Below are 23,352 nucleotides of genomic sequence, written 5' to 3'. Positions count from 1 at the left end.
CAGGCTCGTGTTAACTATATAAAATGGGAACTCGTTAGGCGTAAAAGGTTTTTTTTTCCTTCTTCTTTTCTTTCGTTCTGTCTTTCATGTAGCCTATGCCTATTCCTATATTGTGATGACCGTGGAGAGAGCGCTCAAAACTCTTGAGAGCATAGTGAACAAATTTATAGAACTGATCATTCTCTGTAAAGCAATGAGACATGAACATATGAGAATTTATCAAGATTTCTGTAAATGTGCGCTCTTTTGGACTAAAGGCACTAATTGAAGCGATTTAAAGTAGCCGATCGGATGGAGTTAATGTGGATCAACGTGTGCTATTCTTTGCGAAATAAAGATAAATATCTGCTTGCTCCATTTGATTATGGCCTCGAAGCTCAGTCTGAGGATATTTAGGACCAGGTATTTTTATTCCGTGCCACCCTCCGTCTTTCAAACTATAGCCTTTCAAACTACTCCGTGATCGCGAAAAGACGCGTTCGGCGGAGCCGCCCACTCTAAGCGCTCAAAGGCTATAGCCTACTGCAAGTCACTACTTTGGGCTGATTATAGCCCTCGGTCGCACATGGCCAGACAGTGGAAATTCTGTTTATAATTCCTGGTTATCTGGCATAAATTAGCCTCATTGATCTGAGTTTATACATCTTGGATTCGATCGAGTAGCTAAAAACATCATTACTGGATTATTTTGACTATTATAATAGCTACCACAAGATAGTTGGCCTGAACAGCCCCTCTCATTGCCGTAACAGCTCCCGGTCTTCATGCTGGGCCTGAAGGAGGACTTCAAATCGTTTCTCTTGCTCCTCCCTTACGGCCAGCAGGTTTTGCTGTTGCTCCTGGTGAAGACCGGCAAGCGACTGGGCGATGTCCGCAAGCGGCGTCTTCTGCAGGGTCTGCATGGCGGCGATCTTATTCCTCCCAGGTTTCGGCACCAGTGTAACGGATGTTCGTCGTGATATAAAGGAAGAAGATGGGGTCAGCGAGACTGGGACTGCACTCTTTATTAACGTAAACACTCTCAAACAGAACGAACGCCCATGGCGCACTCTCCTTCATAAACTCAATTCTCAGTGGATAATCGTCTCTCTTCCTTGATCAAACTCTGTCCTTGCAGCATGCGGTGCAGTGCAGCAGCAGTCCCAGTCCTTCTCTCTCTCTCACCCTCTCCTCTGCCGTGGCTTAAATGCTGTCTCTCCACGCCAATTATTGCAGTCAGACACAGGTGTTATTGATCTGCACGACCTACTTACTCATCGCTCGGCTCCGCCTCTTCTCTCCCGCTACAGACCTTGCAAAACCACACCCTCCCGCCACACTTGTGAACGATAATAAGAAGGTAGTACATTCTGATGAACCTCTTGCCAATTCAAGTCAGAACGCTGTTGCTTCCACTTGCGCATTAACACTCCATCCTCTCAAAAATAAGCTACTCTAGCTTCTGGCACTTGACTAACATTCACCAAAGCATCAAAGCAAGGAGCCAGGGAAGGATCAGACATCTGAGCAGCAGTCAAGTCTTCTTTACAAACCTTCAAATAACGCTGGTAATGCATCTCACTCAGTAGGTTCTGGAACAAATTCAGTCACAACACTCAACTTACATTTTTCAGAGTCAGGCTCAGAGAAAAGAACAGTGTCTGATAAGTCAACTGTGTTTTCAAATTTCTTTGACTGTGCACGTGTCACAACACAGGCAGGAAAAGCAGCAGAAAACTGGGCAGAAAGATCAGAAAACTCAACACTAGGATTGTGTTCTACAATAGGTCTAGGAAAAACCTTATCACCTGCAAGCTCATTTCCCAGAATAAGACTGACACCATCTACAGGTAACCGTGAACACACCCCCAGCGTAACTGGCCCTATGACAAGGTAAGACTCCAAGTTTACCCTATATGGAGGGGAACATTAACACATCCCATTTCACAACCACAAATTACTACATCACTACCATCACTCGGGTGAAAAGGGTAGCATCTCCTCCAAAATCAGTGACTGTACTGCTCCTGTGTTCCTCAGAATCCTCACTTGCTGCCGTTTCTCTGAATCATGTAAAAGAGACACTGAACCAAAGGAGAGAAAAGGTTGATAAGCAACAGCCTCCAAATCATTAAACTCTAGAACGGATTGTACTAAAGCTACATTCTTGGGCTTGGAAGAGACACCTTTCTGCTTCCAAGCCTTACACTCTGAAATTAAGTGACTTGGATCAAAACAATAAAAACATACCTGCTTGTCCCCTGTACGCTTAGGACTAGATATACGTCTACCCCCAACAAACTCTCTGATTTGGCAAAATGAGCAGAAGCCTGAGGTGGTTCCAAGCTTTCCTTAGCAAAAGACTGACTTTTAGCCTGGCGTGTAGAACAAAATACATTACGATGTGTCCAAACAAACTTATCCACCCATCACAGCGGCACCAGGCAAGTCTGGCACCTTTTGTTCATTCAAATGAACAACAACATTGTCTGGAACACAAGATTTAAAATCGTACAACAAGATTAACTCTTGGAGCTGATCAAAAGTTGTAATCTTACTAGAAACACACCATTTTTCGAAAAGTGCCTTTTTCACTGTTTTCTGGGTGAATCTTGGATCCATTCTGGCTCCAGTAGGTCTCCTGCAATATTTGCGGTGACTGTGGTGTAATTCAACAGAAGATTCATCTGAAAAATCCACCTTCTGCCACTTTTCCAGCGTCCATCCTTTTAGCAGGCTGTGGGCCTTGGCAAATGCCACACGGTTTTTTAATTGTCTTTTGTTTAGTGCTGGCTTCTGGGCACTGATTCGACCATGGAGGCCATTTTGAGACAGAATCCGACAAACTGTTCTGGTTGACACAGGGACTTCAGGTGACCAGGTCTCGAGGAGCTCTGCTGCAGTGGAAAATGGGCTGGCCTTGGATTTTCGAGCCAACAAACGGTCCTCTCGAGCAGTTGTCTTGAGGGGTCTGCCTGACCTGGGCTTGTCAAAAATGTCTCCAGTCTCTTCAAATCTTTTTTTTTATCCTCTGTACTTGACGCTGAGACACATTGAAGTTCTCTGCCACATCAGCGGTGGATCTGGTCTTCAGCCTCTAGATAATAAAAACTTTAGACTCAGGGTGAATCTTAGGCATGTTTGCAGAGGTCTAGTTGCAGTTGATGTGAAGGTCTAGCGTACTGGGGTTCTTTTTATACACACTTGAGACCTAATTGATCCATTATTAGTCACAGGTGAAGCTCATATGACAAGGTGACAACACTTATGTCTTTGCAAAAATTGACTCAATGGGCTTTACCAAGCTGTGAATATTAGAATACTTTTTGAAAGTTTAGTTTTTCATTGAAACATTATCACAAAAGCTGGTGGGATTAAAATGAGCCATTTCTTGTAAAAAAAATCTTGATTCGAAATATATTTCAGCGGCACTTTAGGTCAATTTGTACACAAGCGACAAGACTTTTGACTGTATTTAAAATGTAGGCACTGGCATATTTTTTCCATATCAACATATCAACAGTTTCTCAGCTTGCACTCTAGTAACCTTTGTGTGGTCCAGGTAGCTTTACATTAAAAATGGTTGTCATTTGCAAGGCTACTTTTACTTTTATTCTTTAAGTAAATTATCAAGCCTGTACTTTGTTACTTTTACTTGAGTAAAGAAGTTAAATCATTACTTCTACTTTTACCAGAGTATTTTTTCACACAAGTATCTGTACTTCTACTTGAGTACGGGAACTGAGTACTTTTGCCATCTCTGCACACAAGGAATCCAGGAGGATTATTGGGACATTATCTTTCTTTACTTCCTGGACTTCACATTCAACTTCACAATATCAACCATTTTTTCTTGGTTAATGGTGTTGAGTGGAAACCAGAAAATTGTGTATTGATGTAAATTGTGAAAGATTGTTTACTCAAGGTTTTTAATAAAATCTTTAATTTAAAAAATTGTTATAAAGTCTTTAATAAAATTGCCGGCTGTTAATTGCTTGAATTGCCCAAATTTCTACTTTTTAAATCCTCGTAGAGCCGAACCTAGGCCTTATTTAACCTCTATTTGATAAAGTACATTGAATACTTATTCTGTTGTCCCCGTTACAATAATATAAAATAGCAGTTGGAAGAGTACTTCTGATTTGAACTTCAGTCGCGCTCAAAAAAAAAAAAAGTACAAAATTGTCTGTCACTGGGGTTGTACCCTTAAAGGGTTATTTCAGCGATTTAGCATATGGCTTTGTATCAGTAGAAACCTGGGATTATATTTAAATTATAATCCCCCTGAGATGAGAGATTTATGTATTTTATTTATGGAAAAAGTCCATCATGCAAAATTACGATATTTGCTTCATCTGAGTATTTTTTTCCAGAAATGTTTTGGCCAGAGGCTAAAGACTACAGCCAGTAGAAGGAGCTATTTCCACATGTTTTCAACCCTTACATGGGGGGTGGGATCGCACTCACAGTGCTCGGGCAGTTGCGGGCATTCATGTAAATGGAACGGCCAGAGGAGCAAAGTGAGTGTTTAAACTTTTCAAACTAATTCCTATGAAGGTTAAGCTTCCAAAGGCATGAACTGAAAACGCGCCAGACTGAACACGTGCTGTGAACGACTGCCACGGTCACGCTTACCTCAGCTCTCGTGATGAATGTAATCTGACTCCTGCTGTGTTTGTGCCATGACACTCGCTCTGCTCAAACACATTATAGTGTACAGACACGCTCATTTTTTTATTGTAGTGTCTGTACTGAAATTGAAGTGATCCAGTAATCCAGTAGCGGTGGCCTTGTAGGGCAGCGAAGCAATGCATTCTGAGAGTGTTGACTTTCATCTTTTCTCAGTCTAGAAAGCACCAAATTCAAAAATAATTTTATATTTAATAACTTTTTTATTTAATTATATAGCACTTTTACAATGGTGATTGTTTCAAAGCAGCTTCACAGTGTTAAACAGGAAAATATTCCAACAAAATTTGATTTGGCTGTACAATCTTTCTGAAGAAAACAGTGATGTTATCAGCTTATTTTAATTTATCATAGCGACAATGTTGGCAGATCAGTATTATAGTTTATAGAATGAAATAAGACCTAATAAATTCATTTTATTTGTATATTTAGTTGAATAACTTGGATCATAATTTTAGTGTCCTCAACTGAGCAAGCCAAGCCACAGGCGACAATGGCAAATAACCAAAACTTGGGAGAAACCAGACTCAAACAGTGTATCAAACAGTGTATGATTATTATTCTGGCAACCTTACAGTCAGAAATCATATTAGATCGGAATATTCTGGGTATCACGCAAGAGTCAGGGTTATTGAGGATGATGTGTTGAGTACACAAGAATATGAATATTTGAAAGATGGGAGTCGTTTCTACTACATTAATGACCCAGTTTAAACACAAATTTTAATGCTAAATCATCTTCTAAACATGATTTATTTGCTTTCGATTAATGTAATTCTCTAAAATGTGTAATCTACTAGATTACATTATTTGGGTTGAATGTGAACCAATCAAGTACTTGAACATGTTTTTAGCTGAAACTGTAGTTCCCTACATGCTTTGCGTGGGACTTGACGAGAAGAGTAGAATTGTTATTTTATGTGTTTTTTTTGGCAAAATTAGATAAGGGGGAGACTTTATATTGTTAAATAGTGTTTCATGTTTAATTATGCTGCAGTAATTAGAATCATTTAAATTATACTGGGTTACCATAGTGGAGCAGAGCGGGGCGATAGCTTAAGCTGAGACAGCACATGTCATTATTCATAGCACTTGACATGTCCGTTATGTGCTATTGCTGACTACCAGAATGAAAGCTAGTTAGTGCAGTCTTATAAATCATTCTAGTGACCACAAAAACATACAAATACAAAATAAGGTTGTGGCTTGATTAAAGAGGCCGGGTCTCAAGCCCCTCTGTGCACACCACTGTTGTTTGGGAACTATATTAAAATCATTTTGAGATTATGCAATTACTTAATTCCATGATGTTGAAGTTATGTGAATGTTATGTTTAACTAAATTGCTTCATGTGGAACCGATGTACATGATTAAATCATGTAAATCCAGCACACCATTTTTTTCAGTGTAGGCAAGTTCGGTCCTAGAGAGCTGTATCCTGCAGAGTTCATCTCCAACCCTACTAAGCCACCGTATGCTGGGAGCCATGTTTTTTAGTACAAAACATGGCTCCCAGCATACATTGCAGCATTAAGTATGTCGTTGTTTGCTACTGCTAAGGTCTACAATAGTCCATAAACCGAATCATGTCCTCATAAACTGCGAGTAAAGACTTTGATGTTGACAGGCCACTAAATACAGTACATACCACAGAGACGGATGTCCTGCTGTTGCCGTTTCTCCTGTTCAATTTATTTCTGCCTCAGATTTGATTCTGGATCATATATCCATTAGCTGAGATAGCCATTGGGTTTCTCCACGCTTGAGGACGTCACCGCTTTGTTCGCGATCGTCATTCTTTAGCTCCGCCCACACGATACGCCTCCAAGCGCTCTGTTTTTTTCCGCAAAGACTCGGTACAGCCTATATTTCTTTTGTAAACATTGTAAACATTTTGAAACATTTTTCTTAATGACAATTTTTGTTCGTGTTTTGTTAACACTCTATTAAAAAAACACAAAAATAAAAAAAACGAGAGTCAAACTGCCCAACTAAAGGAAACACTGATTACCCTAATGGCAACATAACATTTTCAATTAAAAAAAATCTACATCTAAACCTCTGTTAATTCTCAATAAGAGATTCTATAGATGTCTTTCATGGTTGGAGCCAAACTCTGCAGCACAGCAAATCACTAGGACTGAACTCTGCTCTAAGTAGAGGAAAAAAACATAATTGTACACCATGGCTATTCAAATCTTGCCCTGGAGGGCCTATGCCCTGCAGAGTTTAGCTCCAACCCTGATCAAACACACCCACCTGTGATTTTCTAATGATCCTGAAGACTTTGATTAGCAAGTTCAGGGGCCTGTACCATGAAGGTGGTTTAGCTAGCTAGCCAGATTTGTTTAAACTTAGTTTGTGCCAATCCTGGGTTTTAGGTAAGGGATAATGTACACCCAGCCGGTTGTTACCGCAGAATAAACCCTGACAGAGTGATCAGGTCTTGCATCACTCTGAAGGGGTTTATTCTGCGGTAACAACCGGCTGGGTGTACATTATCCCGCTTATTACACGGCTACTAGTCTCAAATAAATAATTATTAGACACAAAATATTGTCTTGAGATTAAATATTTTATTAGCTCTTATGCAAAGCTTCCGCGAAGAAAAACAGTTCCAACCTGCTTTAAGCCTTTATCTATTGCTGCTAAATGTTGAAAATGAATGCTGAAAGGGTTAGTTCATCCAAAAATGAAACCAAGCCTATGATTTACTCACCCTCAAGTCATTATAGGTGTATATGACATTGAGATGTATTTAAAAAAGTCCAGGCTCACGTTAATCCCAGCAGTAACGTTAGTTGTAGTTGTGTTACTTTGAAGTCCATAAAAAATGCAGCTGTCCGTCAAATTACGTGCTCCACACGACTCCAATGGGTTAATAGAGCCTTCTGATTCGAATCGATGCCTTTGTGTAAGAAAAATATCTATATTAAAAACGTTATAAAGGAAACCTGCCTTGAAGTCTTCCATTGTAACCCACGGCTGTTTAAGCCACAAGATGGCGCCAGCGTTAAGCATAGAAGTAGTACCGGTCAAGATAACTCGTAGTACCCGTATGAGCGGGTGTTATCTGGAAATAACATATCGCTGGAATGCGCGATTGACCAATCAGAATCAAGTTTTTCACAGAGCCTTGTAATAAGTACCATTAACGTGGTTTGGCTTTTACCTGTGTTCATCACCATAGTAACTTATGCTCCACGGCTAACCTGCTCCAGGGCAGGTTATGTTCTGGATAATAGATCTCAAACTGAAATTGGACCAATCAGCTGTGAGTAAAGTGACACACCTCTGATGCAATAAAGTCACTCCCCCTGTTTCTGCTCCAAATTAAAGGTCACTACATAGCAAATGTTTTTTAAAGACTAAAGCGTCTGACTTTTAACAATGCTTATTTATAAAAATAATAATTTTGAATGGTTTAGATATAATTTATGTTTATTATACCATTAAACAATTACATATTTATAATTTTAGTTAATCAATCATTAATATGCACTTTGTTAAAATTAATATAAATAGCCTAGGTAAAGTCATATAAATAAGCTTTAAAATCAATAAATAAAACTATTTTTAAAAAGAAGCTTACTGAGCTTAAATGTTCAATTTTCTCTATATCAAATAAACTAACTTCATAACTTTTACTTGCATTGACGTATACTATTTTTTCCTCTTTCATAGACAGCTTTTCTTCTTGCTGTGTGTTTTTTTTTAAATTCTTAATATTTTTCAATCATGTAGGCCTAATATTCTGCAGAAGAGAGAAATTAATCTCACTGCCTCTCTCGTGAGAAGTGAAAATCTGTGTGATTGGAAACTCCGTGTGATTGTTCAACAGCGTGTGATTGGCTGTTCACTGCTGATGTCACTGTTAAACTCCTGAACTCAGGATCAAAGCCTGAGTTGACAGAGAAAGCTGATGATTAGCATCATGGGACCAACAAAGCCTTAATACGATGGTTTGGTTTTGTCAATTCAAAACTAATCCTGTAACCCGGAGTTTGTTAAACTACCATCATGGTACAGGCCCCAGGTGTGTTTGATGAGGTTTGGAGCTAAACTCTGCAGTGCATTGGCCATCCAGGGCAAGATTTAAAAAGCCCTGTTGTACACCAATTGTGTACCTTTAAAAGGTACATTTATACACCTCCACTAGTTTTCTGAGTGTTGGCCCTGCAACCATTTTCACTGACCCCACCACAAACATTTTATTTGTTTGCAACACATTTTATTACATCATAGAAAACTTTTGTCAAAGGTGTGGTACATTTAAAATATAGGTGTAGAAACCATTTTTACACAGACATTGCTAGTAAATTCCACATATAATTATAAAGAAATAGCAAGTAACGCATTGAATAAAACATGACATTGAAGCAGAAAGACTGAAATAATACTTTCTTGTATATATCCTTTAATATAAACTTTAAAAATATTTTTTTACAGCAGTATCTCTAAAATGACTGAACTCTGTTCTAAAAAAAAAAAAAATAGAGACTCTAGTCTTGTTTTAAAATGGCAGATTCATCAAGGTCTGATTATTTGGTCTGTTCTCTCCTCTCTTGTTCAACTTTTCTGGATTTGATGTCATAGATGAGAACAACCACAGCAACCACAGCAGCCACGCCCATCAGAGCAGAGACGACCAATCGGATCACAGCTTCTGCAGAGCCACAATAGCAGATGTTTTCTGAGGAGGGGAAAAATGGCAATGAACCTTCGATTTCAATCAAGATCTGTTTAATAAACTGCTCAGAATGGATAATTTTGACAAACAATACATCTGAGATGATTTGACAGACCCCAGATCTTCTAATTGTGATATCTGATCTCTGGCTAATTTGGTTCTTCAAACAAATTTGCGGTTTGGATTAAAATATCTGGATTAAATTAGCCGAGATCACGTTCTTGTGTTCCCAGAAGAGGGCAGATGCATCGATACTCGAAACCACGATCAGCAATGCAGCGATTGGCTGGTGTCAAGACAACGTATTGATCATAATAAAAAAATAAAAAAAGAATTTGGACCTTTATAAGGAAACAGCCAAACCAACATAAAAGGTAGGTAAATTAAATGTGCACTGTTTTGATTAACATGATTATCAATTATTTATATTCATGATTTTATAGTATTTGTACACCCTTAACATTTTTATTTCAAAGTTGTAATTACATTTTTATTTAAATTTGAAGCGGATTTGTTACATGACGGTATTAATTAAAGTTTCTTAGCGGTCAATATCAAATATCTGCATCTCTTGCGCTGCATCAAGCCATCCCATAATATCCCTCAAATTAATGCACAACGCAGATTAACTGCACAACATGTGTGTAAACCTCCAATACAACTATAAAGTAATTATTCCTTCACAAATAAATCTCAATCAAGTGACTGTGCATAATATTATACACCTTTTACACATCGTAATATTATTTTTCAAATAAACTTTTATATTATTATTATTTAAAATGATTATTGCAATCTGATTCAACTCTTGCAAAAAAGCAGCAGTGGCTGGGACAGATTTTAAGTATCCCTCAAGATTTGATCTAATCCTGTTTACATGAAATAAGCTCCAGACAGAGCAGGTTTAAAGCGGTACTTCAGCGCTGGGAAGATGAATCTGTATTTAAACTGGGTCATTAATGTAGTAGAAATGTTAAATTATTTTTGAATTTGCTGCCTTCTAGACTGAGAAAAGACAGAAAATTGTCGTCTCATGGGGATGAAAGACTACAATTTCCAGAATGCTTCACTGCCCTGTGAGGCCATTCCCAAAGTCACCGCTACTGAATCACTTTTACTTTCCCACCACGGCCGCGTTCATCTTCATAAAATCAGTTCAGTTAGTGAAAAGACACTACAATTAAAAACTGAACGTGTTTGTTCAATATAATGAGTGAGTTGCTGTGTGAGTGTCACAGCACAAACGCTGCAGGAGTTAGATTACATTCACCATGATGAATGAGCTAAATGAGCTCTCGTGATGAGACCTGAGGTAATTTAGCTCATCATTTAGCTCATTCATGGAACCGCACTCGCGGCAGTCGTTCACAGTTCATGCCTTTGGAAGCTTAAAGGGGGGGTGAAATACTGAGTTTCAGTCAATCTCATGTCAATCTTGAGTACCTATTAGGGATGTTAACCGATGACCGTTTGACCGATGGTTGACCGTATCAACGTTAACCGATCAAAGTTGTCGTTTAAAAAATAAAGTGATCTCTAAATTAGGCTATTATAGACAGTGGACTAAACGCTGCTACAGTTAGCCGTCTCATTCCAAAATCTTTTTGTTTGAAGTGAACAAATCCCTCACACTCAATTTTTCAGAACTCGTCTGTTTGTACTTAATAAACAATAAAAACATTTGGCGTGAGGTCACAGCGTTTGGGTTTGCGCGCTCACAAGGTTTGCCAAAAGTAAACAGGCTAAAACACTCGAGGTTAGAGCCAGGGCAGGCGACAGTATGAAGTGTGCATTCCGCATAAGATGGGCTTACATTTGGAAATATATTACATCTACATTACAGTGGTAACACATAAGGTGTTGATCATCATCTTTCTTTATAACTGTTAGCACTACCTCGAACTAAAGCGGCGTCTCTTCAGAGCTGTCATTTTCTTAAACGAGCCGTGGCAATGTTTCAAATGAGCTTCTAACGCTTCAATGCCTTTAATGCTTCTAATGCCTTTATTTTCAACGCGATCACCTTGTACCCAAAGCATTTTGGAGCCAGGAGCTATTGTCCTCCGATTACAAACAAGCTCCTCGGCGCCGCGTTTGCGGGACTCATGTTTCGCACTGTAGGGGATTTAAAAAAAGTGACATGAGTGGAAGGGAGGCGGCGGCGCCGGGACTGTGTGTGTGTGTGTGTGTGTGTGTGTGTGTGTGTGTGTGTGTGTGTGTGTGTGTGTGTGTGTGTGTGTGTGTGTGTGTGTGTGAGAGAGAGAGAGCGGGAGGCACAGCGGCAGAGAGCTCATAGAGAGATGCGACAGAGTTGCAAAATTGCAGCCGCAGCTCGCGGCTGTTAGTTCAAATAACGCAGCATATTTTAAACCAGGGGTCCCCAATCTCGGTCCTGGAGGGCCACTGCCCTGCAGAGTTTAGCTCCAACCCCAATCAAACACACCTGAAACAGCTAATCAATGCCTATAAATGCATTGATTAGCATTGATTAGCTGTTTCAGGTGTGTTTGATTGGGTTTGGAGCTAAACTCTGCAGGGCAGTGGCCCTCCAGGACCGAGATTGGGGACCCCTGTTTTAAACTAATCGGTTAACCGGTTTCAACCGGCTAATGAGGCTCGGTGGTTGGTCAAGAAAATGTTTAGTTTTCGCCATCCCTAGTAACAATAGAGTAGTATTGCATCCTTCATATCTCCGAAAAGTATTTAGTTTTATTATATTTATAATAGAAAGATAGGCTGTACCGAGTCTTTCTGGAAAAAAACGAGCGGATGGAGGCGTATCGTGTGGGCGGAGCTAAAGAATCATGAGAGTGCGCAGCTACTGTATTGATAACGTCTGAAATCTGTGAAATCCTCAAGTGTGGAAAAGAAAACATTATCCTAATAAACCATGGCTATCGATCAGATTAAACTAATACAGATAATGATCCAGAATCAGATCCGGAGGCAGAAATAAATTGAACAGGAGAAACAGCAACAGCAGGACGTCCCTCTCGCTGATATGTACTGTAGTGGCCTGTCAAAATTTGTGTGTGTTTACTCGCAGTTTATGAGGACATGATTCGGTTTATGGACTATTGTATGCGACTAAACCTTAGCAGTAGCAAGCAAAACGGTTTTGCACGTCAGATAGTGTATAGAAAAACAACGGAGTAGCACCTTTGAAAGAAGAACGCTTTGTGTGACCATCCCCTAGGTTTATGTTTGGGTGACAAATGTATTTAAACACACACCATGCATTGCATGATCCATTGATAAATAACTAACGTTATACACGATCGTGTTGTTTCCTGATGTTTACTTACGCGACGATAGCCAACAACAGACATTTGAAGCAGTTTTACTTACTGCCTGCTTCCAAAGCACGATCGTGAACCTTTATCGCTGGGATCGCTCCATCAAAAACACACTTCTTTGGTAACTGTTGATTTGACAGCAGTGACTGTGGAGATCCACTTTTGCGGCACGACTGAAGCGTGATGTTGTGACGCTTCTCTTCATTTCTGCGTTCAAATCGGTTCAAATGCAGCGCTGCCTTCCCAGAATGCTGTGCTGAAGCGTTGAAGTCGCTTGATGTCACCCATAGGAATAAAGTGGAGCGCGGCGCGACAGTGGATCTGCATCTTGAGAGCAGTGTTTAGGGACATGCATTCTCTCTCGCTCTGGTCACGTGCGCGCATTCCAACCCGTTGATGTCAAGCAGACCCATACTCGAAAAAAACTCTCCAAAACTTGTGAGAAACCGGAAGGAGTATTTTTGACACAGAAATACTCCATCAAACGTCCAACATTAGTTTTTGAAACTTTGTCTATGTTTAGGATGGGAATCCAAGTCTTTAACAGTGTAAAAAGATCAGTATGCATGAAACAGCATTTCACCCCCCCCCCCTTAACTTTCATAGGAATTAATTTGAAAAGTTGAAACACTCACTTTGCTCTGCACAGCTCCATTAACATGAATGCCTTCAGCTGCGAGCTGATCTGTGAGTGCAATCCCACCCCCCATCCCTCCCTCTGCTGGCTGTAGTTTTTAGCCTCTGGCCAAAGATTCCTCCGATAACGCAAAATGACGATATTTGCATCATCAGAAATAAAATGCATAAATCTCTCATCTCAGGGGGATATGAGGGGGGAAAGCATGATCATTCGAAAATACTCCAGGGTTTCTACTGATAAAAAGCCATATGCTAATCGCTGAAGTAACCGATTAATCTTATGGATCTGTTGCTATGACAACAAGTCCAGGGATGAGCTTCGAAGAACCAAACAATCTGAGATCATGCCAGATCATCAACAATCACATCCAGCTAACTGAGTTAGTAGGGATACTACAATACAGTTAGTCCATGGTCCAATACATGTCTTGGTTTTTAAACACGGTTTTCTTTTCAGTTTGTTTTTTTGCTATTCGATTCTTTGGCGACAGTAACAGAAAGTTTTATTGCAAAAATGTTTTTATTGCAATACTCTTTCTTTATTTTACTTAAAAGACTTAACCATACTTAAACTTAACTTTACTTTAAAAAAAAACCTGTACACATTCCTAGTGTATTGTATAATATAAAATTTATAAATATAAAGATTTATAGTGGCAGCTCAGACACAGTAGCATTTAAGTATGATATTGAATGAATAAATGTAGGCTTAAATTAAAACGACAGTCTTTAATATACAATATACATTGTTTAAAAGCTACTGTATTATTACTTTATTCAAGAGCAGTTTTTGCATTATTTAGAACAACTTTAGTGCATATGATTGAATATTTGCTCATATCAGCACATAGACTCACAGGCACACTCGAACAGAGCTGCAATAAACTGAGTGAAATAGAAATAATTAATTAAATACAAAACCGAAAAAAAAAAAAAGAACGCAATGCACAATCGCGTACTGAACCGTGAATGCCGTATTGAACGGTTCAATATTATATTGAGAATTCTGGCATCCCTATGAGTTTGTGACGTACTAAGAACGGACCCCTGGTGTATAACTCACATCAACAGAACTAGCATAGTACAAAGTTCAAATGACAGTTATGAATGCTAGTTAGTTTCTGCAATGATGCATACTGTTAAGGGGGTCGCACACCGGACGCGGAGCTCGGCGGCGCGCCACGTCTTTAAAATTCGAACACATTGTTTTCAATGAGTGTACGCACACCGGTGGCGGCATTCGGCGCCTGTCCGCGGCGACTCAGGAAGTTGTTCTAAATCCTGCCGCGCCACAGAGTGCCATTTCAAGGCTTTATATTAAAAGTATATTATCGTTAAGGTACACTGATTTCAACCTTTGCTACAAGACACATTTGTTTTACATTCTGAGTTCAACAGCTTGAATAAAGTCTAAACATATTTTGGGGAAATGTATAATAAACGTAGCCTTTTAAAATCCTTTTAGAATGTGCGTGTCCGGTGTGCGATACCTGAGATGCTGCGCGGCGCGCCGCCGAGCTCCGCGTCCAGTGTGCGACCCCCTTTAGGTTAAGAAGTGAGGTATGCTGCTATATGAATTGCATTTCAGCTCAGTAACACTAATATCACCACTTGCCTGAACCTGCACATGTGTGACAGAGTTTAGTAATGTTGGGATGTCTGGTCTGGTTGCTGACGGGATTGTTGAGCACACAGCTGTAGGTGTTTTTATCCTGATATTCCACCTCCAGAGGTAGAGAGATGCTGCTGCTGAGATCAGACACACTGATGCTGGACCATAAACTGCGTCCTTTGTACCAGGAGAGATTCGCCCTTGATACATGCATCACTGTACACAACAATGAACAAGATGATGATGATGATGATGATGATGATGATGATGATGATGATGATGAAGGACAGTATCTGGTAATGTCAGGAATCGGCAGAGGGTCTAGAAAATATGAACAAAAAAATGTATACAAAAAATGATCAAGTATACAAAAATGAATCTCTAGATTATACAATATAGAAATGAATTATATCTATATTTCTATATATAATAAATCATTTAGAAGCATAATACATTAAAATATAGCTGCAAGCAGCCATTATCGGGGCCAAGCACAACAGAAGGAATTTTATTTAAGCAAACATTTTTACCCCATGTTAATACATTGAGTTGTATAGAGTCAATTTCTTGTTTTTTTTAATTATAGTGCCACCAAGAGGCACAATCCTGCCAATGTTTGTGTGTGTCCTCGGAGTGAGCCCATAGATGTGTGTGTGGATTTTGGTGAAAATATCTAATTTCATTTTGGAGTTATAGACATTTATATGAAAAACACATTAAAAAATGATTGACACCTCACTTTGATTGGATTTTACTAGCCCGTACTATTAATATTTTGACATTTAGTCATCAACTTTTGGCTATCGACCTATATTTCCGAAGTTTTGACGCTGGTTTCAGCTCGATCGGACTAGCGGTTTCAAAGATATCAGCTAATGTTTTATAAGCACATAATTACAACGCTGCACAGACCATACTTCGAAACCTGGCAAATCGGAGTATCGTTTGACTCAGTAAGGATTCAGGAGACAAAAAAAGTTACTTTTTTAAAAAAGTAAAAAAAGTTAAAAATGTCAACCAGACCCAAAGTTATAAGCCTTTGGGTGAAAAAAATTATCCACTAGGTGGCGCTGTTTTGAAACTTCTCAGGCTACTTCAGGGCACCATGGTGATGACCCATACCAAGTTTCGTAACAATCCATACATGCGTTCGTAGAATACAGCTTTTTTAGCATATAATTCAAAATTGTCCGACATGGTAAAATTGGATATCAGTCTACGTGGCATGACGCCCACAATCTAACGAGACCAGTTCTATGATTTTTGGACAAATGGTTCAGAAGTTATAAGCCAAAATAGCCATTTTTTGTATCTCTGGACCAGTAGGTGGCATTGTGCCGAAATTGCATGTTGTCTCAGGTACCAAGTTTGGTTTGAATATGATAAAGCATTGCGGAGATATAGCATTTAGTGTTTTTGCAACCGCTACGTACAATTTGTTTGCACGTTTATCGAAAACGATTTGGCGAATCAACTTGAATTCCATACATTTTTGTCAGCATGGTCTGAAGATGATCTGGTTCAATTTTCGTGTAAATTGGACCAACGGCCTAGGAGGAGATTGAAAAAGTTGGTTCCCTTTCGAAAGGGAACTCGCGCTGCGTCAGCTGACGCTACGGGGAACGCCTTCAGCGTGACAGGTGTCTGAAATCGCTATCAAATCACAATCCTACTGACCGTCGGCAGCTGGTGATGTCATCACCGTGCGACCAGGAAGTATAAAAAGGCACCGTGCCAACATGACAACATCCTTTCGTCTTCAGGGACTGTTTTGTCTGGTTCGCTGGAAAGTCAGAATGAAGTGCACACGCAAAGTGAAGGGAGCATACAGGAAGTGCGCTGATCCGTGTCCCAGGTTTCTCACGCCTGAGGACACACACACCCTTTGTGTGCTCTGCCTGGGGGAAGAGCACGCGCGGGAGGTCCTCGAGGGGGCTTCCTGCGCAAACTGCGAGTGTTTTCCGTTGAGGACGCTCCGCTCTCGCCTGGCCTTCTTCTCGAGGGAGGGAGCGGTCCCGCTCAAGCTGAGGCTGAGCGGCGCCGTCTGTCCTGGGGCTCCCAGATGGACCTGGCTCATCGTCTGGAGAGTACAGTTCTCGCGGGCGATCAGCCAGGTCGCGAGAGCAGGCTGACGGAGGAGGAGTCGGATGGAGACTCCTCCTCGTCGTCAGTCCGTGCTTTTCCGGTCGATCAGAGGATGGCTGTGGATGAGGAGGAAAATGAAGCTGAGGCTGAATCCTCCCAGCCATCCTGCCCCGTGTATGGGGAGCTGATAGATGTGATGGGGCGCGCGGCGCAGAGAGCCAGGGGAGAGGCCGCCCGCCCGCCCTGACAGACTGGGCGATCGGTTTCTCCCTGACCATAGCCGCCCAGCTCCCGGGAGCCTTCCATTCCTCCCCGACCTTCACGAGCAGGTCGTGGGGGCATGGAAGAAACCCTACTCGGCGCGAATCCATCGACATCAGCGTTTTAACTTCGCTGATGTCGAGGGATTGGCCGAGGCAGGGTATGTGTCGATGCCGCCCATCGACGAGACGTTCGCGAACTATCTCGCGTCTGGGCGGCCATCGACACTAAGAGCTCCTGCCCTGCCGTCTAAACCATTGAAGACGACCTCGCGTCTTAACGGCAGGGCATACACGTCGGCAGGTCAGGTGGCGGCCTTGCACACAATGGCAGTGTTGCAGGCCTATCAGGCCGATCTGCTGAGGGACCTCGATCAGGGGGAGGGCCTACCCCCTGATGCGATGGCTGAGTTGCGCCGCACCACGGATCTCTCTCTCCGGGCGGCCAAACACACAGCAGTCGCCATCGGACGATCGATGGTGGCTATGGTCGCCACGGAGAGGCATCTGTGGCTGAACCTGGCGGACATCGGGGGGAAAGAAAAAGCCTTTCTCCTTGATGCCCCGGTCTCGCCCTCTGAACTTTTCGGCACCTCCGTCAAGGCGGTGGTGGGAAAGTTCAGAGAGGCGAGGGTGCGCTCAGCGGCGTATAGAACATGTATTCCGCTGAGGTCCGGGGTGGCGCCCAGGCAGGAGGGTGTCCCTGGCTCTTCGGGATTCGAGGATCACCGACTGGGCCAACGCAGCAGCGTGGCCTCTCGTGCGCCCCCTCCGTGGAGGAGTAGGACGCAGAAGAGGCGGGACACCCGCAACAGGAGGAGGGACATCGGGGAGAAGAACCACTTCCAGCGCCGGAAGCGAGGTGGTGAGTCTCCGCCCCCGAGGGCGCGGAAGTGAGTTTAGTGTCCCCTCCTTTGTTTTCTTTTCTTTTCTCTCCCCGGGCGCGCTTTACACCAGGCCGCGCGGGCCGATGATGAGCGGATGTGAGACTCTGACGGCCTGCCAAGCCGGTGTGTGAGAGCGCCCCACCCTCAGGTTAGTGCGACGAAGCATGCATGTTACATGAAGCGATGAGGCACTGAAGACAGCGGGTGAGTCCCCTTTTAGGGCAAACATTCTTCTTTTCAATGCCGTATGTTTGGACTCTATGCTTCCCTGAGAGATATTTTGTCGAAGGAAAGTATTAACAGATGGAAATGTGGGCCTGTAGTTCCCCGGTAAAGGTGGCTAGAACGATGTTTGTATAAACACAGTGGGTGGGTTTCTCTTCTGGATATGTGTAATATGAGCAGATGAGGCCACCGCACATGCCGCGGGCATGTAGCGGCGATATAAACTGACGTATGTTCTCCTGGCGAACGTTTTTAGCTGTAGCCACCTCTGGGTAGCGGTGGCACCTCTGCTAGTGAAATATCTAGATTAATTTGTGAGGTTAGGCTAGCGCATGAACTACAGTAAGGTCTGTCCCAGTCCTTCTTAGGGCCGTTGTTGTGGGATTATCAGACCGATGCTTGTGCATCAAGTTGGCCTAGGCTGTTGATGGGATGACGGTGGCGTCTCGCGGTGGCATATCGCCCTGGCAGTTGCCCCGGGCTCCTGTCGGTATCCCCGCAGGAGCTTTGTATCCCTACCCGGCCTCCCCGTAGTAGGGTTGTCCGGCCAATGCCCACCCCCCTTCTGCATTTGGGGGTTGTTATTAATGCAAAAAAGTGTGTAGCAGAATGAATCGCGACTCAGCCAGTGGTCGTGGGGACGGGGTAGGCGTCTCTTCGCGGTGCGCAGTCAGACTGGTTTTGCTAGCCCCGCCCCCCAGAGCTAGTGCGGCCGCCACTTCTGGGCGGCCCCCCGGCTTGGTTCAGGAAATGGCCGGTTGTGTGTGTTCAATATATTTCACTTTTTGCTCTGTGTCTTCTGCTTCACCTTTTAGGCTCGGGTCGAGCTGTACTTCGCAACCATCTGAAAGCATCGGTTGGTAGGATGCTCCCCTGGAGTCGAAACACTGTCACGGCTGACGCCCTTGCGCGGATGGCGGACCGCTGGACGACCAGACGGCCGCCCTGGAGGCAGGTGGCGTAAGTTGTACTCCCCTCGCTTTAGAGGGTACAAGGCGTTTTCAAGGCGGTACAAGGCAGGTCCACGCTGGTAGGCGCTGCCTGAGAGACTGCGCCGTTGCAGAAGGCTGCTATGGGCCGCTGGGGCGGACCGACTATAGAAGGCGGGCTGGCGGGAGACGCCAGCCGAGGCAGTCCGGGCAGTTAACTCTGGGTCAGGTGGTAGGCCTCAGTAGGCCTCCCTGCGGGTGAGTTCCGACATCTTTGCCCGTGTGAGCGGGGAGGGTTCTCCCCAACGATGTCGGCTGCAGCAGAAACCTCGTCATAAGTAGGCCCCTAACGGCCTCCCTGTGGATGAGTCCCCAGGTAGTGACTGGATACCCAGTCCTCATCAGCCAGCAGACAGCCACTGTCAGCCCGACTTTAAGGGCTCGCTGAGTTTCAGCACGCCTCACATGGCGTCCCCTGAGGGGGTGACCTAGGGTTCCGACCATTGGTTGACAGGATCTAGGCCGCTTTAGGCCTCCTGTAGGGTGAGCCCCGGTTCCCAGGTCTTGCGACAGTGTGCGTGGGTGCTAGCCAGGCGGCTAGCATAGTCTGCTATCAGGGACGGGCCGCTTCAGGCCGTCCTATGGTCGTTTCCCGGCCCTGCGGGGTTTCCGGTGGGATTTGCCATCGGATAAGCACCGTATGTCACCAATCTTATAGGGAACTGCCATTCGGCAATAGGCCTCTCCAGGCCGCCCTAAAAGGACCGGACTGTACGTGGCATCAAACAGGCCTCCCTGGAGGCGAGCCCCGGGAACACAATAGCTCCCGACAGTTTGCACGTTGGCTGGCAGGAAGTAGGCCGCTCTAGGCCGCCTGAGGGTGAGCCCCCGAGCTGGGACGCTCGGTAGGCCAGTGTATTATGCTGTCAGGCCCCTTCGGGCCTTTTTGGGAGGGGATTCCCGGACCAGGTCTCGGTGACAAGCTAGCCATTAGCATAGGTGGCTTCTGGCGTTATGGCCTCATGAGTGAGGAACCAGTAAAGCCACCTTCCTGCGGCTCTTAACAGCTAGCACTAACGGTGCCAGGTAGAGGCGCCTCCTGGCCTCCCTGGAGGGGAAACGGTTCCCCTAAGCGGGAACGTAGAACTGGCTTTGGGCTGACAGCTAGCGGCTGCCTGCCGTTGGGTCCCGGCCTGGGCCGGTATAACTCAGTGGCGGGCTCGTGCCCTAGCACAACGAGTCTCCGTTTCTGCTGCGCAGTCCCTTCAGGACAGGGAACTGGCTAGCCTACAGCATAGTTTACCTACCAAGCTGGCTTAAGAGCTCCCCTCATTGAGGATCATCTGCGAGCTTACGGCAGCTTGAGTCTGATCAGACGGGCAGGCCCCCCTCGGGGCCTCCCGGGTAGATCAGTCCATAGGCCTTTTTAGGCCTCCTGAGCACCCCTGTAATAAATGTGCTCAGTAGATCCTAGGATCGAGCAGAAGAGACTCCCCTCGATGGCAAGGGTAAGAAGCACTAAGCTGAGTACTGCTCTCCAGGATTCCCGTTTCCGAGTTCCGGTCTGAGGAGGACATTGGCACTTTGCAGTCCCTCAGTCTGGATGCTCATAAGTAGAGCGATGTCCGGAGGCTCTGTTTTGACAGACAGGGTTGGCCAAGCTGGGGTGTCCCACAGAAGTGATGCCAGGTGAGGCCTCCCTGGTGGCATTCGGTGAAGGGTTTTCCCGAATTAGTGACGGCTGGTGGCGCCCTCGGGTCCCCTAGCCACATTCCCTTAAGGGACTCCTTCCTTCGAAAGTAGTAGGTCCCAGGCCCTCGAGCAAGCCGAGAGTAGGAAACCTCAGTTAAAACTTGTTTAGGTTCTCTCTTAGGCATATAGCTTGGGCTATGACCGTAGGGAATGATGTCACTGGCAGCCTGTGTGGCTAGAGGGGGAGTGGTTCAGACTTTCCGCGAACACTCGTCCAGGCAGTTCTCACTGCCAGTAAGGGGCGTGCACTCCCCTCAGCATGGCGGCGTGGGTATATCGTTCCCCGTAGCGTCAGCTGACGCAGCGCGAGTTCCCTTTCGAAAAGGAACGTCCCCGGTTACGTATGTAACCTTAGTTCCCTGAGAACAGGGAACGAGACGCTGCGTCACATGGCCATGCTTCAAGGTGTGCCTGCCCACAGTCCCTTCAGACGAAGCGGATGTTGTCATGTTGGCACGGTGCCTTTTTATACTTCCTGTTCGCACGGTGATGACATCACCAGCTGCCGACGGTCAGTAGGATTGTGATTTGATAGCGATTTCAGACACCTGTCACGCTGAAGGCGTTCCCCGTAGCGTCAGCTGACGCAGCGTCTCGTTCCCTGTTCTCAGGTAACTAAGGTTACATACGTAACCGGGGACGTTTTCGGTTAATTAAAAATGGCGGGGAAATTTTCATGACGGAAAATGATGTCATAGGATGCAATCGAATCGACTTGAACCAATGAATCAGAAGAAAATATTGAATTTTGTTTCTACTCATTAGTGTGTCAAAAGTTATTAGCATAAACATGAGTGAAACTTTGGTCAGTTGGTGGCGCTAGAGGTAATGATTTAAAGACTCCAAATTTGATGTGGTTACTATTGGTACTGACCTTTATCAGTGTACCAAATTTTATAACTTTCCCGCATGCGGTTCTATTGGGTCCCATACGCTTCAATTGTGCAATAATAATAAGAAATTTAACAATTTCAAGAGGAGCTCTGCACCTTCGGTGCTTGGCCCATAATTAAAGCTGCAAGCAGCAACGAAAGGGTCCTCGCACCTGGGACCACCGGCACCCAGTGGCCTTAGGAAAACAGTGAAAATCAGTGACATGCGTTTAACCCTTTGATTTCTCAACCGCATGGTAGACCTTACTTTGAGTGTTAAAAAAATGCAGTCAAAAGAAGGAGATGAGACAGAATTCTTCTACAGCTCTATTGCTCCACCCCCCCTGTCTGATTTTGGCATGGAGGGATGGGACTTTTCAGTTTTCAGGTGACAGTATCAGTTTGCACACTTCAGTCGGTCACACAAAAGAATGAGTTGCTGATCGGTCATCAAATAATAGGGTCAAATAAGATATCAGTTAAGTAGAGAATCAAACCACAATAATTATGTAGATAGTAGGGTGGAGTCTAAACAATAAAAAATATGGCAAAATATAAGAGAAATACATAAACACCTGTTTGCCATAATTTTCCAAAAATAAATGGTTAATATCTCTGTAAAGGGATAAAATAGCCAGACTGTAGGACAGACTGAAGTGTGACAATAGGGCAGTCAGAGAGTGGATTATGAGGATGTCCATTGGGATATTTTATTTTATTGTTTTCATCAAGCAGACATAGTAATATATATATATATATATATATATATATATATATATATATATATATATATATATATATATATATATATATATATATATATATATATATATATATATATATATATATATTGTTATGGTAAATCTTGATATGACCATGCGACAGTTATGCAGAGTCATGCCTAGGTCAAAGGTCTTGGACCAGATATATGTGTGATCAGATATATGGCCTATGTGACATCCTGACTTAAACAACGGCCTGTATGCAAATGTACTGAGGGGGGGAGGATGCTGCCAACAGTATAAGAGATTGTGACTTCTGTTATGACTGGAGTGTACACTTGGTGTGGCCTTGTGTGCCTCTTTCTTGCAAGGAACTTTTTTTTTAAATAAACCTTTATAATTATAATTGTCTAATGTTTGTCTCTTATTCAGTGAAGCGACGGAGTTAATTGTTTTGCCATTACAATATATACACACACACACACACACACACACACACACACACACACACACACACAATTTCAATAATATTACACATACACTGATCAGGCATAACATTATGATCACTGACAGGTGAAATTAATAACACCTCTTCATCATAGAACTTATTTGTGTGTGGGATATATTAGGCAGCAAGTGGAATTTTTGTCCTCAAAGTTGATGTATTAGAAGCATGAAAAACTGACATATGTAGCAAGCTAGGATTTGAGGGAGT

The 23,352-nt window shown here is 43.4% G+C and overlaps 1 protein-coding gene across 1 annotated transcript in view; it reads right to left on the bottom strand.

The window, feature by feature from the left end:
• Positions 1 to 9,194: 9,194 nt before the first annotated feature.
• LOC137039424 (CD48 antigen-like) overlaps positions 9,195 to 23,352 on the bottom strand; it is a 47,731-nt gene continuing 33,573 nt past the window's right edge. Inside the window, exons 3-4 of the mRNA XM_067414732.1 lie at positions 14,915 to 15,226; positions 9,195 to 9,361 (exon numbers count right to left, since the gene is read on the bottom strand). Coding sequence (XP_067270833.1) covers positions 9,210 to 9,361; positions 14,915 to 15,226 — 464 coding nt within the window. The 3' untranslated portion in view covers positions 9,195 to 9,209. The remainder of the gene's footprint in view (positions 9,362 to 14,914; positions 15,227 to 23,352) is intronic.

The sequence above is a fragment of the Pseudorasbora parva genome, chromosome 14 (genome assembly GCF_024679245.1).
Source record: "Pseudorasbora parva isolate DD20220531a chromosome 14, ASM2467924v1, whole genome shotgun sequence".
NCBI classification, from domain to species: Eukaryota; Metazoa; Chordata; class Actinopteri; order Cypriniformes; family Gobionidae; genus Pseudorasbora; species Pseudorasbora parva.
This window is presented reverse-complemented; position numbering and strand designations above follow the sequence as displayed.